The 17,584-nt window shown below is 37.8% G+C and overlaps 1 protein-coding gene across 1 annotated transcript in view; it reads right to left on the bottom strand.

The window, feature by feature from the left end:
* Nucleotides 1-252: 252 nt before the first annotated feature.
* Nucleotides 253-17,584, bottom strand: part of fam20ca (FAM20C golgi associated secretory pathway kinase a) — a 142,973-nt gene continuing 125,641 nt past the window's right edge. Inside the window, exons 6-11 of the mRNA XM_039685628.2 lie at nt 13,499-13,614; nt 9,978-10,158; nt 9,617-9,726; nt 6,389-6,470; nt 3,715-3,774; nt 253-1,938 (exon numbers count right to left, since the gene is read on the bottom strand). Of these exons, the coding sequence (XP_039541562.2) occupies nt 1,674-1,938; nt 3,715-3,774; nt 6,389-6,470; nt 9,617-9,726; nt 9,978-10,158; nt 13,499-13,614 (814 nt within the window). The 3' untranslated portion in view covers nt 253-1,673. The remainder of the gene's footprint in view (nt 1,939-3,714; nt 3,775-6,388; nt 6,471-9,616; nt 9,727-9,977; nt 10,159-13,498; nt 13,615-17,584) is intronic.

Here is a 17,584-nt window from a genome sequence, read left to right as displayed (position 1 = left end):
GATTACAACACCAGGTGTAAACAGGAATGTGTCTCCCTCGTCTACTTGTGATCTGATTGACCAAAACGCATCTTAAAGGGATACTCCACTTTTTTTTTTTTTGGAAATAGGCTCATTTTACAACTCCTCCAGAGTTAAACATTTGAGCTTTACTGTTATTGAATCCATTCAATCGATCTCTGGTTGTGGCGTTACCACTTTTTAGCATAGCTTAGCATACATCATTGAAGTGCACAAGACCATTAGCATTTCTCAAAAAAAAAAAAAAATGACCAAAGAGATATTCGATATTTCGATATTTTTCCTATTTAAAAATGGACTTTTCAAGTTTTAAATAGGAAAAGGCCTAACTTCTAACGTGACCGGGACTAAGTTTGCGTAGTTAAGTTGATGGAAGGTAGCCTATTTTAAGGCGCTGCGTCATATCATTACGCCTGCTTTACTCATAGTACGGCAGTGAAGTGTCTTGATTATTACGCAGGAATGAGAGTATAGTTCTTAGCTGTATCAGCCTAGAAAATCACAACTTTTTAAGTTTCAAATATTGAAAAATTCATCATTTTTTTCGGTCATTTTTTTTGAGAAATGCTAATGGTCTTGTGCACTTCAATGATGTATGCTAAGCTATGCTAAAAGTGGTACCGCCAGAACCGGAGATCGGCTGAATGGATTCAAAAACGGTAAAACAGTTTAACTCTGGTGGAGTTGTAAAGTGAACCCATTTCCAAAAAAAAAAGTGGAGTATCCCTTTAATACCAGGTGTAAACAGGGCTATAGTTAGGACACAGTGTCAGTTCCCCTAGATGTTCGATTGGTTTGTTTCATTCCCTCGAGCCTGTGCCCTACCGCTGAAATCACTCTGCCAGATGAAGCACAAGATAGGTGCAGCGTGAAGTACGACTAGCAACATTATGAACTTCCGCTAGCATAGCATCAGCATGGGGCCTGAGATGGGAAACACTGACTGCGGGAATAGGACACCTGAACAACCAATCAGCGGCATTCTCTCTTTCTCCACGGAGATGTTTAAACATGTGCTTCACCACTGAATAACCTTAAATGAAGCGTGCACTTCACCTCAGAATTTCCCTAAATAATGGGCCGAATGACTGAAGGCTTGATGGCACGATGTGAGATTTAAACGATGGCTTAGATCGGATGGCAGGAAACGATGTGTAATTGTGAACGCACAGAGGAGGATGTGTCTAAGTGTCCTTGCACAGCAGTACTGCACTGCAGCACCGTCATTAAAGCTCGTTTACGTGCCCTTATGTCAAAGACCTAAATGAGCAAAGTAAATAACAGTTGTGTACTTGAATATATAAATCTCTGTTCCAGCTTTGGTCCCTTCGGTAAAGTCTTCTGTACAACTCAAAATGTATTAAATTATAGAAGCAGACTCGTCAAACAAATCAGGATGCAGCAGAGAAGTATGTACTTCAGCTCCGAGCAACAGCCTTGGCCACCCAGAAACCAAAAATCGTTTTAATCCCGGCGTTCCTCTGATAGCAGTGTCTCTGTACATCACGCATCTACACACAGGATAGTTTGACTCCTCAGAGGCATTGGTGGCTAGTAGTGGAATTCACTGAATTCAGGGAGTGACTCGAGCACAAGCCTCGGTGGGGCTCATGATGGGGAACTGAATGACAGGGATAGAGGTTCAGGCCTCACTACCTCCCTCCGTGCGCCTGGTGGTGGTGTGAAGAGGGCTGTCCGTTCAGGTCGTTTTCCACCACTGATGAGAAGCCTTCTTTCTCCACGCAGTCGGCCAGCACCTTGAGCACCAGGCGCAAGCGACGGTCCATGGCCTCCAGGTGGGGCTGAATGAGGATGGGCGCCAGCTGGTCCTGCAGTAGCGATTCCTCCATTAGCGAACTCAGCTGGAACTCCTCTTTAGCCAACAGCTGTAGCCGCAGGTACGTCGACCTCTTCACTCTGTGTGTGTGTGTGAGAGAGAAAGAATAGGTACAACTATGGTGAGGTTACAGCATTCTAATGTGTTCAGTACGTAGAGTACAGAATTGCGGAATCCAGTCAGAAAATACACGCAGAAACTCACATGTCTTTAGCTTCATTTAGCAAATTAAATGTTTCACAGAAATATACACTCACCTAAAGAATTATTAGGAACACCTTTAATTTAATACATTTTTTAAGTTCAATTTCTCAATGCAATTATCTAATCAACCAATCACATGGCAGTTGCTTCAATGCATTTAGGGGTGTGGTCCTGGTCAAGACAATCTCCTGAACTCCAAACTGAATGTCAGAATGGGAAAGAAAGGTGATTTAAGCTATTTTGAGCGTGACATGGTTGTTGGTGCCAGACGGGCCGGTCTGAGTATTTCACAATCTGCTCAGTTACTGGGATTTTCACGCACAACCATTTCTAGGGTTTACAAAGAATGGCGTGAAAAGGGAAAAACATCCAGTATGCGGCAGTCCTGTGTTACAACCGAGGTATGCAGCAAAGCATTTGTGAAGCCACAACACGCACAACCTTGTGGCGAATGGGCTACAACAGCAGAAGACCCCACCGGGTACCACTCATCTCCACTACAAATAAGAAAAAGAGGCTACAATTTGCAAGAGCTCACCAAAATTGGACCGTTGAAGACTGGAAAAATGTTACTTGGTCTGATGAGTCCCGAGATGGTAGAGTCAGAATTTTGCGTAAACAGAATGAGAACATGGATCCATCATGCCTTGTTACCACTGTGCAGGCTGCTGGTGGTGGTGTAATGGTGTGGGGGATGTTTTCTTGGCACACTTTAGGCCCCTTAGTGCCAATTGGTCATCGTTTAAATGCTACAGCCTACCTGAGCATTGTTTCTGACCATGTCCATCCCTTTATGGCCACCATGTCCCCATCCTCTGATGGCTACTTCCAGCAGGATAATGCACCATGTCACAAAGCTTGAATCATTTCAAATTGGTTTCTTGAACATGACAATGAGTTCACTGTACTAAAATGGCCCCCACAGTCATCAGATCTCAACCCAATAGAGCATCTTTGGGATGTGGTGGAACGGGAGCTTCGTGCCCTGGATGTACATCCCACAAATCTCCATCAACTGCAAGATGCTATCCTATCAATATGGGCCAATATTTCTAAAGAATGCTTTCAGCATCTTGTTGAATCAATGCCACGTAGAATTAAGGCAATTCTGAAGGCGAAAGGGGGTCAGACACAGTTTTCCTAATAATCCTTTAGGTGAGTGTATTACTATGGTACAGTAGAATGTACTTCTCAAACTACTACTACAACTATTGCAAAGATGCATTTTTTTATAAGGCCAATAACATCCATCAATAAAAAAAGTAGTGCAGTGTGATGCAAAAACTTGTTCTGTGTGAACGGGGATATTAATTGGAATATTAAACTGAGCCACATGCTCACAGTTTACAAATTGTTATCAACCAAAGTGGTCTATAGCATAACCAGCTTACACAGTAGAAGTATGCAAATTGGTGTGCCATTGTTTTTTTTTGCAACCATTTAGAGATTGTTCTTGCAAGAAAACATCAGCCAAAGGAAATAAATGTAAATGTGCAATAAAGGATATAGCTGCAGTAACAGAGCACAGCAGACAGCAGGATGTGTTTGTGTCAGTGCTATAGTGAATTACTGCACTGCAGTCACTCTCTCGGTTGGGAAGCTATATTGCCTCAATTCAAGAGATGTCTCAAAGAGGAGAAAAACAATCTTACCTGCAGCACTGAGTCAACGGGACCAGGATGGACATTTCATCATGTGAATGCTTTCCAAATCTGAAACAGAAGTCGAATGTCTGGTATTTTATATTTTTAAATGGTGAAGTGACCTTCATTCTTGCGCTTGTGCACTTGTAGTGTACTTCAAATCTACAAAGAAAAAAACACTGTACTTGCAGATAATGTTAGATATATAAAGGCCACGTAAGTTTACATAAAGACAGCACACTTTCATGACTGTTTTACTTTTAAAAATCGCATTTTTTTAGGTGCTGTGTATGTATTTTTTCACTTTTTTTCACTGAAAATTCCATATGTTTGCAGATATTTAGGGAACATGCTAAGTTCACACACTCAAACAATGCTACAGACAGTTATTCAACTTTAAATGTGAGTTTTGTGTCGGGAATGTCTGTTTTATTTTATTTTTATGTGTGACTCCGCCCACTGCCAATTTACCCAATAGTATTTCGACACCTGGGTTGCTACGGTAGTTGGTGGAAAACACAGTAAAAGCCATTGAAGCCAGTAAAGATACTAGGTCACAGATTGCAGATTCTACCCGAGCTAAAAAACCTTGGCATCCATCTAAAAAGCCTTATGATTGGGGCCTTATTAAAACATGGATAAATCAACTCGTCAACTTACTGTACAGTGTAATGCTGCGTTCACACCGAACGCGAATAGCGTGTCAAATTTGCGCCTGACGCGTCTAGTTTGACGCTTGACCACTATGTGTTAATTCGCGTGTCAAGAGTGAAACTGACGCGCGTAAAAAAAAAAAATTTGAAGCGAAATGTACGAATCAAAATCCGTTGGCGGCCATTGTTTTTATGTCGACCGAGCATTCATCAAGAGAGTTACCGCTCTGTATTTACTCTGGAGGGCAGAACAGCGACGTGGGGATCATCGTTGCCGTATATTTGTGTCCACCGGACCCTTCGGAGGTGAACCGTTTGGCGAGTTTCACCATTTGCTCGCTCCAGGAGCTGCGCCTGGATGACGGCTGCTGTCAGCGCCCAGTTTGATGACCTGTTGTCCCGCATCAGAGTGAGGATCACCCTCGCCCTCACCCATCTAATCTAGCTGTCATTTATTTTTGTTTTGATGATAAATCCAAAAGTTGAAAAACCTGTCCTGTGATTATTTTCTCTCTCACGTCCAGACACGAACTTATGCACATGTATGTTGGTTGTCTTTTCATCATAATAATATTTCATATAATCTTGATATGGAATGAATAACATTCAATACAAAATGAACATGTCTCGTATATAGAAATAATGTTTTAAGTGATAAAACATTTGCTTTGTTGTGCATAATCCCACCATGCATTTAGTCATATTACAAAACAATTTATTGAAGCATCCAGATACTTCACCAAGTGAGCAAGCAGCTAGGCTCCTGATTGGTTAACGCGGCGCGAATTCACGCCAAAGTTCAGATTTTTCAACTCGCGTCAAACGCGTGAATGCACAAATAGCACTAACTAAATCATTCGCGCTTAACGCGCCAGACGCTCAATTCGTGCGAAGTTGACACGCGAATGAGGCGTATTCGAATCTTCCGCACCGTGCTCTACACCTCATTCGCGCCGCAGGAAATTTTTACGCGCGTAACGCTTCTTTGCATTGACTTAACATTGAAATCATTCGCGTCCGGTGTGAACGCACCATAAGGCTCGTCACTATTCATTGTCAGTTGTGCTCATTCCTGTTACATATCCGCTATCTGGCAACCTGAGTCTGAGGAGGAGGGAGAAACAACCCTCTCCAATATTTTGAATTTGGACTGCAGTGCCTATTTCAACCACTAGTTGTCAATTTTACATACTGCACCTTTAAAAGTTTGAATTTAAAGTATATTTTAAATTATTTTAATAATCTCCTGTCGCGCTTTAAAGAAGTACACTTATTTTGACGTGTTGACTTGCATACTAAAGAGTGCTTGATTATAATTTTTACTGTAGTGTATTTTCGACAGTTTAAAGTTAATATAGTTTAAATATACTGAATTGCAACCTCATCATTAAAAATGTGTAATTACATAAATGTTTATACATGATATACAAGTTTCCATTAAAATGACATTCAAGTACATTTTAGTTCACCATAAATGCTTGTCAGTATCTGTAACCATATTCAAAAGACAATAGAAGTAATTATGAGTTATGTAAAGATGTAATTATGTACTACTTAGTGGGCTACAAAAAAAAAAAAAATCAAACTATTGCAATTATTATGCAATTAAGTTTACAAAAACATTCCATTCAGTGAATAAATTCTAAGTTTAAGAAGAACTGGGAGATTTGTTTATTTTGTACCCCCTATAGTCAATAATTGTATCCCTTAAAATTCATCTTTGATCACCAAAGCTTGAACATAACTCTGTGGCTTGTTTCAGCAACAATGCAGAGAATAAAAAAAAAAACAGAATGTCAGTTTAATCAAAATCCTTTATCTGTTTGAGCACCTGTGTGACTTCATACACACACACCCTAAGACACGACACCATAAAAATCGGACCTTCCAATCCACATCTATATATTCACAAGCTCTTAAGATAGAAACACGCTGTTTCCATGGTTTCAGTATAAAAAAGGAAGTGCCACTGTGTGGAGTCATGATGAGCGAGGTGTGAAGGACGTTACACATTAATAAAGGCGGCTTACCCTCTGCCGTTGTCCAAATGAATAATGAAAGTCTCATTTCCAAACTTCTCAAAAGTCTCGTAATGGTGACGATCCATGTTGCCTGTTGAATTTAAAAATGGAGAGAGTGAAATCAGGGAGGACTGACATGGGATGTAGAACCTGAAATAATTGAATGTTCATTACTGATAAAAGGAAGTCCATCGCACTTTTAAGTTATCTCTATAGAGCACACTATTATCAACATGATCACATTTACTGCATGCGGTGTTGTAAATCTCAATGATTTACATTACAAGCTATCATTTCATCTTACTTTTTGGTCACATAAATATCAGTATCTGGACCAAATTGCATATTTTTGCTTAGTTTGGGCCTTGTTTTTCCTCCTTAAATGTGAGCTTTATATTGTCACTATATCATACTATATGAGCCATAAAAGGCTGATGTCAAATAAAATATTGAATACAACCCATAATGCGCTATCTAAGGGGTTAAATCATAACGTCCAGATTTACAGTTGATCATTTTAGTTGTCTGAATGACTAATAAGTAAACACTTGAATCAGTTTCTATGGGTGCGTTTCGTCACAGTGTCTGGTTTGTGTTTCCCTGGTTCACCACTAGAGGTCCTCTTCCCCACATTAGAAACTGCATTTCCCACAATCCTTGTCTGCTCTCATCACAGTTCATTGTTGATTGTTAGTTTTGTGTGTATAAATACCCTGCCTGTTTAGTGTTTGTCATGGGATCCTTGTTTAAATGGAGATCTGTTCCAATCTGTTTGTTTTGGACTGCCCTCACATGGATTTTGACCTTTTGCCAATCTGGATTTATGGTCACGGATTACCCAATACAACTCCTCTTGTATCTTACCTGTTTGTGTGTACGTATCGTGACACAAGCTCCCTATATTCCTGAATCATTATTTCGTGTATAATAGAGTAAGGACCCTGGTTCACTACACTGGGACAGTGATTATTAAATTTCCGGCGACATGACTATATACAATGTTGTAAAACCTATATATTTTTGATATTATCTGTTATGCTGTTTAATAAACACATTGTTTTGTTACATATCCTTATAACATTTCAGCCGAATATTCATTATAAATGTTGACTAGATGTGTTCACAACCTGTCTAGCGATGTGTTTATGCTGACATATAATAATAATAAAAAAAAAAATCTTTTCAAATCTTCTATTGCGCATCATTTTTGTGATTGTGACAGCCCTTAAAATGGCTGACACCCTGATCAGTGCCCTGATCAGACTACTGAACTAGTGAGCTGATTGAGACACACCCAGTGTATTTATCCACACACAACCAGGGCTGAATGAATTTGTTCACACAATATCCCCACAGAAAAGCAGCATGGACTTATGATGAACAGGGGAAGTCCCACCAAAACAGCCTCGCTGAAGACGACTCTAAACCTCAGATGACGCACCCAGAGACCACCCACAGTCTGATCACTACTGGAACCTTTACATCCCACAATTCTGACTTCATATCTAGCATTCGGGACTTTATTTCTCAAAACACAAGGACACTTTAACATAAAGTGTAAACCTAAAGTCACACTGAAAGATACTCTATAAAGTTACGACTGTGAGATGCAGAGTAATATTAATGAATAAAATGTACTTGCTTAATATTAAGGTTATGTTTAGGGTAAGTTGTATGTTATTTTTTCAAAATTTACAACAAAGATGTAACTTTACTTGACTGTATCTCAAAATTGTAAATATCATTTTAGAGACATTGTTTTATAAATGTGTGACTTCACATCTTACAATCTGACTTTATATACACTTATATACTTTTTTTTTATCTTGTAAGGTGACTATATCTCACAATGTGACTTTTTCAATTTCATAGTGACTGTATATCACTCAAATGTGATTTGTTTTCGCAGTGTGACTTTATCGCAAAATGTGACTTTATTTAAAAATAAATCTCACTGTGTACATTTTTTTTATTTTGCAATGTGACTTCATATCTCATAAAGCAACTTAATATCTGGTAAATGTATTTTTTTATCTTGAGACATGACTTTATAAATCTAGCAATGTGACTGCACTTCCAAAATGTATTTTTTTTTTTAAATCTCACAATGGGACTTTTTTATCATACAGTTTGACTTTGTGTGTTTTTAACTGTGACTTAACAAAAAAAAATAAAATAAAACAAAATTGCCGTACAAATTTTAAGTACAATCAACATGGACGTTTCAGTCATTTCAACTTCAATTACATTAAACTGACTTGAATATTGTATAACTTTTTGATTGGATAAAGCAATGTAAAAACACATGTTGTCATAACTTATTGATCATATAATTTTCCTCCAGTACAAGCACAATTCCCTATTTATTTACATTTACACTAAGGCAGAAAATTAGTCTTTCATAAAGTTCATAGACCATATTAAAGAAGTAGTTCACTTTAAAAAAACAAACAAAAAAAAAAACAACTTTTACTGATAATTTACTCACCCCCATGTCATCCGAGATGTCCATGTCTCTCTTTCTTCAGTCGAAAAGAAATTAAGGTTTTTGATGAAAACATTCCAGGATTTTCTCCATATAACGCTCTTTACTGGTAACCAAATGGGTAACTCGTTCATTAAAATGAACAAATCTTTTTCCGAGTCAATTCGTTCATTTCGTTCGTTGAATGAACCAAATGACACAAAAAAGATTTGTTCATTTTGATGAACGTGTTCGAACATGAGAGTCTCGAATGCTCATCACAGAACAGAGCAAGGCACCAATTTGAGCTTTTAAATCTTAAACTTTGTTATTTACTTATTAAATGAGCGATCGTTTCGCTTAATAAGACCCTTATTCATCGTCTGGAATTATTTAAAACCCTTTGAACTGAAAGTGTCTTTTGGACCTTGAACCATTTGGTTCCCAGTAAAGTCCATTATATGGAGAAAAATCCTGGAATGTTTTCATCAAAAACCTTAATTACTTTTCAACTGAAGAAAGAAAGACATGGACATCTTGGATGACATGGGGGTGAGTAAATTATCAGAAAAAGTTTTTCCAAAAGTGAACTACTCCTTTAAGCAATGTGATTGGCTGATTATTACACAACTTGGAGACAAAATGAACAGGTTATTATTTGGGGCATGTTGTCACAAAAGGTGTCTCTTTTTCCTGCATGGAAGTCAATTCAAATTGATCCAAGACTTTATGAGTCTATACAAAAATATTCAATTCAAAACTGCAACACTCACCCATTAGAAAGTCAAAGATAGTCATGTCCATGATTTCCAGAAGTCGTGTGCCTTGGTCATACGGAGGAGTCTGTTTGACTTCATCACAATAATCCGGATCCACTTCCCACCTTACAACAGAGAAAACCTCTAAGAAACCCACTTCACCTTTAAATTTGATCTGCATTTTGCCCCTTCTCGTAAAATAACCCGACTGGAGTACAACTTCCATCTCAAACAGGATGGCCCATTGTTTTACTGCACAGATAGGATTTCTCAGAGAGTAAGTGAGTCTTTTTTGCTGATAAAGCCAGACTGTAGTTTAATGAAGATATGGGGTGGTGCGTGGAGACCTGAGATAAAGCGGAGAAAAAGAGCTTACTCGGCTTTCTTGCGTTTGTGGTAGGAACGGCGCCAGGGGTTCCTCCAGGTCTTGCGCTTAGCCAGTGCCAAGTCAGGAAGAAATGCGGCCAGGGAGCCCTCGATCTGGTCGGGCTTCCCACACAGGGCATGTTCTGTGGAGCAGTAGTACGAGCACTCGCCGTAGAAGCAGATGTTGTTCGCTGCAGAGGTGAGGAACAAAAGGGTCTTAGGAAAGAGAAAAAAACCTTCTTGGGGTCTCAAAAGTGAGGGAAAGTCCCTCTGGTGTAAGATGGGGTTAAGTGTCTTCAATGGTAATAGCTTATTGACTGCTCATTACGGGGTTTGAACTTACACGTTTTTCGGACTCCCCAGATATTTAACTCAAGTTTTATATATAATGTGAAGCAGCTGTTTCTCACTGATGCATTGATTTGTAATGCATAAATAATCTTATCTTTTAGGCTATGTTTACACGGAAACGATTTTCCGTGAAGAGAAAACGCAAAAGTGGCGTTGCATCATCACTTTTTATTCTGCGTTTAGACGAGCGTTTTGTGTGTGAAATCCGCGTGCAAATGGTGACGCAAAAGTGTTTGAAATTCAATGTAGTATGCACTTCAGGTGGCTAGGAGTGCATACTAGAACAACATCAAGTCTACGCGCCTGCGTACAACCTTCACTGTCAAGCAAACTTTTGCGTTTTTAACGTTTACACGGGAGCGCAGCGGTGGAGCATTTTTAAGATTTCCACTCTGGAGGGTGGTTTCACTTATTTGCGTTTTTAATCCTCAAAAACGCTGTCGCCGTGTAAACGAAAGGCACATCCGATAAAATATTTTTACGTTTTCACCCGCGAGCGTTCTCGTGTAAACAGGCCCTGAGATTGCATCCAGTTGCGAAAAAACATAAACAAAGAAAATAATCTAGTTGGCCTAATTCATGTTTCAAATCATCAATATTAACCATTCATTGATTTCGTAGGAAAATAACTATATCTTTCTTTATACATTCTGCATGTCCGTGATATATGATCACTTGCCACGTATGTTAGTAATGTGGCAAACTGATAAACACAGACTCAAAACAGTACATGTACTCTCGGTAACACTTTTCAGTGTCACACATGTTGTTTACATTTTTACATTTTACATTTATTAATTTAGCTGACACTTTTGTCCAAAGCAACTTACAAATGCTATATATGTCAGAGGTCGCACAGTGAGTTTTACGTCTTTGTAAACTAAAGTTGTATATGTTTTATGAAGGATTGTTCCTGTGCACCAATGCAACCATTGTAGAGGTGGGGGGGAGGGTGCTACCACTAGAATCCGAAAATTCTCGGGACAGCAGCATTTGTCTAAAAAACAATCTTTAGTTCACTTTTGAAAAAAAACTTTTGCTGATAATTTACTCACCCCCATGTCATCCAAGATGTCCATGTCTTTCTTTCCTCAGTCGAAAAGAAATTAAGGTTTTTGATGAAAACGTTCCAGGATTTTTCTCCATATAATGGACTTCAATGGGAACCGGACAGTCCAAGGTCGAAAAGACAGTTAATAACAGTTTCAGATGCAGCTTCAAATGTCTTTAAACGACACCAGACGATGAATAAGGGTCTTATCCTGCGAAACGATCGGTTATTTTAAAACTTATTCCAAAAATGTAACTTTTCTAAGGACAAATGCTAGCCTTGCTCTATTCTGTGAGGCGCGTTTGTAACGTCACGTATTACGCAATTACGTTCAAAAGGTCACGGGCGACGTAGCCGGAAGTACAGAGTCAGAGTGTTTACAAGTTAAACGCATAGGTTGAACGTGCAAACTAACTCAAACGCCGTTTACAAAAAAGTTATTAAAAGGTAAAACAACGATGTCGGACTATTTTGATTCTGTACTTCCGGCTACGTCGCCCGTGACCTTTTGAACGTAATTACGTATTACGTGACGTTACAAACGCGCCTCACAGAATAGAGCAAGCCTAGCATTTGTCCTTAGAAAAGTTACATTTTTGGAATAAGCTTTGAAATAACCGATCGTTTCACATGATAAGACCCTTATTCATCGTCTGGTGTCGTTTAAAGACATTTGAAGCTGCATCTGAGGTCGTCTTTTCGACCTTGTACCGTTTGGTTTCCATTGAAATGCATTATATGGAGAAAAATCCTGGAATGTTTTCATCAAAAACCTTCATTTCTTTTCGACTGAGGAAAGAAAGACATGGACATCTTGGATGACATGGGGGTGAGTAAATTATCAGCAAAAGTTTTTTCAAAAGGGAACTTATCTTTTAACCATTCTATTTCATCAAAAATGATCTTAAAACAGGGCTTTAATTGTAAAATACCGAACTTGCCCTTTAAATCAACATTTTTTTTTTGTTTTAAAAGATATTTGCCAACCAATATTTTCAAACATGTTCAATTTCATACATTTTGCCCTTGCTTTGTAAAGTATTTCTCTCTGTTTAAATATGTACTCAACCCAACCTTACACATTAATACTGGAAAACGAGCCTCTTTGGTGTAAAAACACATTAAGTCATTTAAATGATGACCATTCACCCTAAATAAGGACTCCCCTCCCTATAAAAGCCAATTTAAGCCAGTTTAGATGAACTCTTTCTTCAAGTTGACTTGTTTGAGACACATCCTGCTCTGTATTTTTGCTTCACTCCATGTTTCTTAATCAGTCTTATATATAAATAACGGAAAGCAGACGCCCTAAGTAATAGCCACATAAACATATCTAGCGTGGTAGGAAAACACATGCATTTGTATAGCATCATACCCTAAACACATTTGAAAGCAACTATGACAATTTTTGTTTGTAGTGATAATCCAGTTTGTAGAGCATGTTTTTGAAATAGGTGACTTCTCCAGATGTGCCTTTATGCGATGAAGGATGTCAGTGATCTGAAACGCTCGGATTCACCAAGGGCTCATTAAACGCTGCTGTTTAGCCAATGATGAATCATTGTGTATAACGCCTTTTTCAAATGTTTCCTGACACGGCTCCCCGGGGGAAGAGGAGCCCTTTCACTCCTTCCCACAAAAACACATTTGTCATGAAAAGTGGAGGCAGAATGCTAATGATAGCCCCGCAGAGAAAGAATATGGCCAATCTGTGAGCCTCATCCGAACACTTACATCATCTAAATGTCGGTAATTTAGTTGCCAAACTTGCTTGTTACTCCCCAATTAAAGGCTGCAATTAGCCTAGCATCTTGGCTAGGGGTTGCTAATAGTTATTTGTGATGGATTTAAGCTGAATATGCAGTTGTAATGCTAACGTTGACGCTAGCACGAATGATAAACACTTCAACTCAACATAGGCATCTGGAAGTTTGTCATAAAACAGGCTTACTTCGTGCTCAGAAGTGCGAATTGTTTTGAGGATTTGGCAGGGAATTGCATACTTTTAGCATGATGCGGTTTCTGACGCTTTGCTGAACTCTATATGCGTGAGAAGCCAACAATCAGGAGGGGGGAAGGAGTGTGGCGTGATGGGATAGAAGAAAAGGGCACGCGGAAGCCACTCATACCTGGGGAAACGAAGAATGTCCGCCAGAGCTTTTTGTCACGGGTCACGTCTCGGATCTCCCGTGTCATGTTCACCAACCTGCCGGCCACCGGGGGAACTCTCCTGAAATCCAGGATTCTGTGCGCCACAAACAAACAACAGTGTCAATTATTCATTTGCAATGCATTATCAGATGCAACACCTGTGGTGTTTCTTCATCCAGACGTTTGGCTGCTTTGACACCAGACATTCAATCTTCTGCCGCATTCAATAATGAGGAAGCAAACAATAAAAATTGCAGAAAATCCACAGAATAAAGCAATTTCTAAAGTGGCTGGATAACGATTTTTTCTTTAAGGTGCTACTGCTAAGCAACTGAGCCCACTCTTTACTCACTGGCTTTATGACACCTCTGTGATTGTTCTTTATTAGCTCTTTAAAGACTTTCATTGGCGTTTTAGCATCTGGCCACAGACCGCAGGATATAAAATGGCCTCCACTTTCTCACTCGTTTCGTCTTTCTTGTGTACTTGTCTTGGGCAAAAGTCAGAACTGGCTCCTTTTCAATTATTTCAGAATGTGAATTTTGAATTAAATCAGCCACACGCCCCACACAAAGTCTACGTGTAATTATACAGTGGGATGAGGAATTCTATTTAAATAAATTCAACAGAGGAATTTCATTAACTTCACACAAGATTTGTAGTAAAACACAACCTTAGATTATTCATTTTTATAATGATATGTTCTTTGTATCTCTTAACACCTAGAATATTTTTTTCTTCAACTGATCGACAGATTTAGATAAAAGAAATGGAAAAAAACAGACAAAAAAAAAACGCATTCTAAGTATTTAAAAAAATTAAGTTATGAAATGCAAATATAAATGTAAACATATATATATATATATTAATCGCGATTAATCGCATCCAAAGTTTGTGTTTACATAATACATGTGATTGCAGTGTGTATAATTATTTTGTATATATATATATATATATATATATATAAATACACACACATGCATGTATATTAGGGGTGGCACGGTACATGAAAAAACACCCGAACCGTTCGGTTCGCTTGTCTCGGTTCGGAGCGCGTGTGCGTCTCACGGTTCGACGCATGCGCAATGTAACCTCGTGCCCGTATGTGACGTGTGTTTTCTTTTCGCGCGACATAAACTTGTTCGACTTGGACCGGCGCTGCAGAGAGCGATCGGTGAATAACATCAATCTAGCGCGAGTCGGCTCCGTATGCATTCATCACTTTCGCGGTATTTGATGTCATTACCGATCGCTCTGTCTGTGCAGCGCCGGTTCAAGTTAATAAACAAGCCAGTAAAAGTGGAGTATGGAGCGCTGCAGGTCACGGCACGCGGAGAAATGGCAAGTGGGAGAGATGAGGGAGTTGGAGGATGCGCCAGCGTCGTATAAGTCTATGGTATAAGTCCGGTGTGTGGGAACATTTTGGATTTCATGTTATGATATTTTAATTTAACTACAGTGGCACTTTATGTATAGATAAGAGCTTCAGTCATACGTTTCCAAACCCAAAAAAGTGGAAAAAAGTACCCTCACATTTTGGGAATAGAAGCATTGTTGATACTGTTTTTGTTTTGAGGTTGAATTTCAATTTCACTTTATGTTTATGGCCTTTGCTATTGCTATAGCTTAATTATCTATAGGCAATGAGGTTTCATGTATATTGACATTTAAAAGACAGTGTTTTAAGAGTTCCTCTCTTTTTCTTTTAAAAGATAGAATTTTGAAGTTAGCAGTTGATACATGAAAGTTAATTTTTTTGTGTAAATAAGATTTATGTGATAAAAATGCACAAGTTCTTGTAGAGATAGTGATACACATTCTCCTTTTTTTGCCAAATAAACAAAAAGCATGTCAATTTCTTCTCTCTTGCTGTATCTAAATCTCACCTAGCTTTCCTCTGAGATAGTCCCAAAATGTGCTAAAAGTCAAAGAGTCAAATTCAGTTTGTGCATGATTGCATGAATATAATATATATATTTTTTAATACTGTATCCTAAAGTGTGGATAATTATATATATCACATGCTGAAGTACATTTCTGGAGTGTTAAAGATTAAAAGAAAAATAACAAGAACCGTACAGAACCGAAAACCGTGACCCTAAAACCGTGATACAAACCGAACCGTGGGTTTTGTGAACCGTGCCACCCCTAATGTATATTTAAGATTTTTTATTTATATATAAAATATTTAGATTTATATATAATATAAATTGTATCTAAATCTATATACAGTATATACATGAAAATATTTCTTAAATATATACAAACATGTGTGCGTATTTATATAAAATAATTATACACAGTGCACCCACATATATTATGTAAACACAAACTTTTATTTTGCATGCGATTAATCATTTGACAGCCCTAATATATATATATATATATATATACACAGTACACACACACACACAGTTGCAATCAACTTATCAAATTATTCAACCCTCTTGACCTGCAAGACATTTTGCTGCAAAGAACAAAATGTTACGTAAACAATTCAATAAAGGCATCAGTAAACTATTATAAAAAAATTATTAATACTCATTTGAGAGATTCTGAGAACATAAAGTTGATCAAATTAGCTCTAAACAATCATGTTCAAAATTATTCAACCCCCCCCAAAAGTCAAACTTTGTGCAGAATCTTTTATTCTTTATAATGTCCGAGAAACACTGCAAGTGTTTAGAAGCTTCAGTCTCCTCTCTACTGCAATTCCTCACTTTAAAAAGCAGATCACTGACAATCTTAGGTTTTCACAATACCACTGCTTGCTTCATACAGTATTTCCACCAAATATTTTCCATGAGATGTAAACCTGAAGACTGTACAGGCCACTCAAAAACGTTCTTCGACAGATCCCTGAAAAAAGACATCAGGAAAGTCCATTGATCATCAAGCTTCAGTCTCTGCATCACAATCTTTGCCAAAATGGCTTGATACTTCAAAGAATGTGTGATGTCCTTTATACAGTCAAGATTTCCACTTCCTGCGACAACAAAGCACCCAACAGCATGACTGGAGCACCTCCGTGTTTGACCATGAAGATTGTTTGACCATACCTTTTGGATACCGCTGATCCATGGGTCCTAAAAAGGTCCAGTTTGGTTACATTACTCCATAAAACATTCTTCCAGAACCCCACAGGTCTATCCAAATGACTTTGAGTATAGCTTGTCTAGTGTTCTTCTTTATACTTTGTTTTTTTCCTCATCTTGCAGATCTTTGGCAGTCATTTTTAGTTATTTTTTTCTCAGTTGCTCTGATCAAATATTGTATTCCCCTTAATTATACTGCGCTTTTTCTTCAACACCCTCAAATGTTTTCTGATAAAATAAGTTTGAAACTTATGAATAAGGCTGCCCGCTGTGTCTCTACAAACTTTCAGTGTTTTGGAAATCTTCTTCAAGCCATATAGACTTCTTGATGTAATAAAACAGTTTGCTCCCTATAGCTTTTATGAGAACCCTTTAAACTTGGCCATGTTTGCAACTCAACTTTAGCACTTGCAAGGGCTAAATGTGTAACAGCACATGCTGATTCAGCTTTATTATAGAGTTTCCAAAGGCTTTGCACCATAGCATACAAATATGTGACTTAAAAACAGATTTATTTTTCTATTTTAAAACTCTGTATCTTTAGAAAAGCCTATATTTTTAATTACTATAGTCTCCGAGGGGCTTGAATTATTTAAATTGCAACTATATATGTGTATATATATTCGTACATATATATATATATATATATATATATATATATATATATATATATATATATATCTTAAATATATACAAACATGTGTGTGTATTTAAATAAAATAATTATACACAGTATATATATACACACACTGTAAAAAATTGTTGGTTTAACTTAAAAAATTAAGTAACCTGGAGTTAATACAATGAAGGAAATTGATTTAATCACCAGAAACTCAAAATGTTATGTTATCTGAACTACATAAATTATTTAAGTTGATTTGACAAAAGAAAAAAAATGTTGTGATTACAAATCATGAAAAAATATTTTTTACAGATAATAAATATTTTAATTTGTATTTAATTTATTTA

This window comes from Pimephales promelas, chromosome 3, assembly GCF_988280905.1.
Source record: "Pimephales promelas chromosome 3, fPimPro1.hap1.1, whole genome shotgun sequence".
In the NCBI taxonomy this organism is placed as follows: Eukaryota; Metazoa; Chordata; class Actinopteri; order Cypriniformes; family Leuciscidae; genus Pimephales; species Pimephales promelas.
The sequence above is the reverse complement of the archived record's forward strand: the minus strand, read 5'-3'. Positions and strand labels throughout refer to the sequence as shown.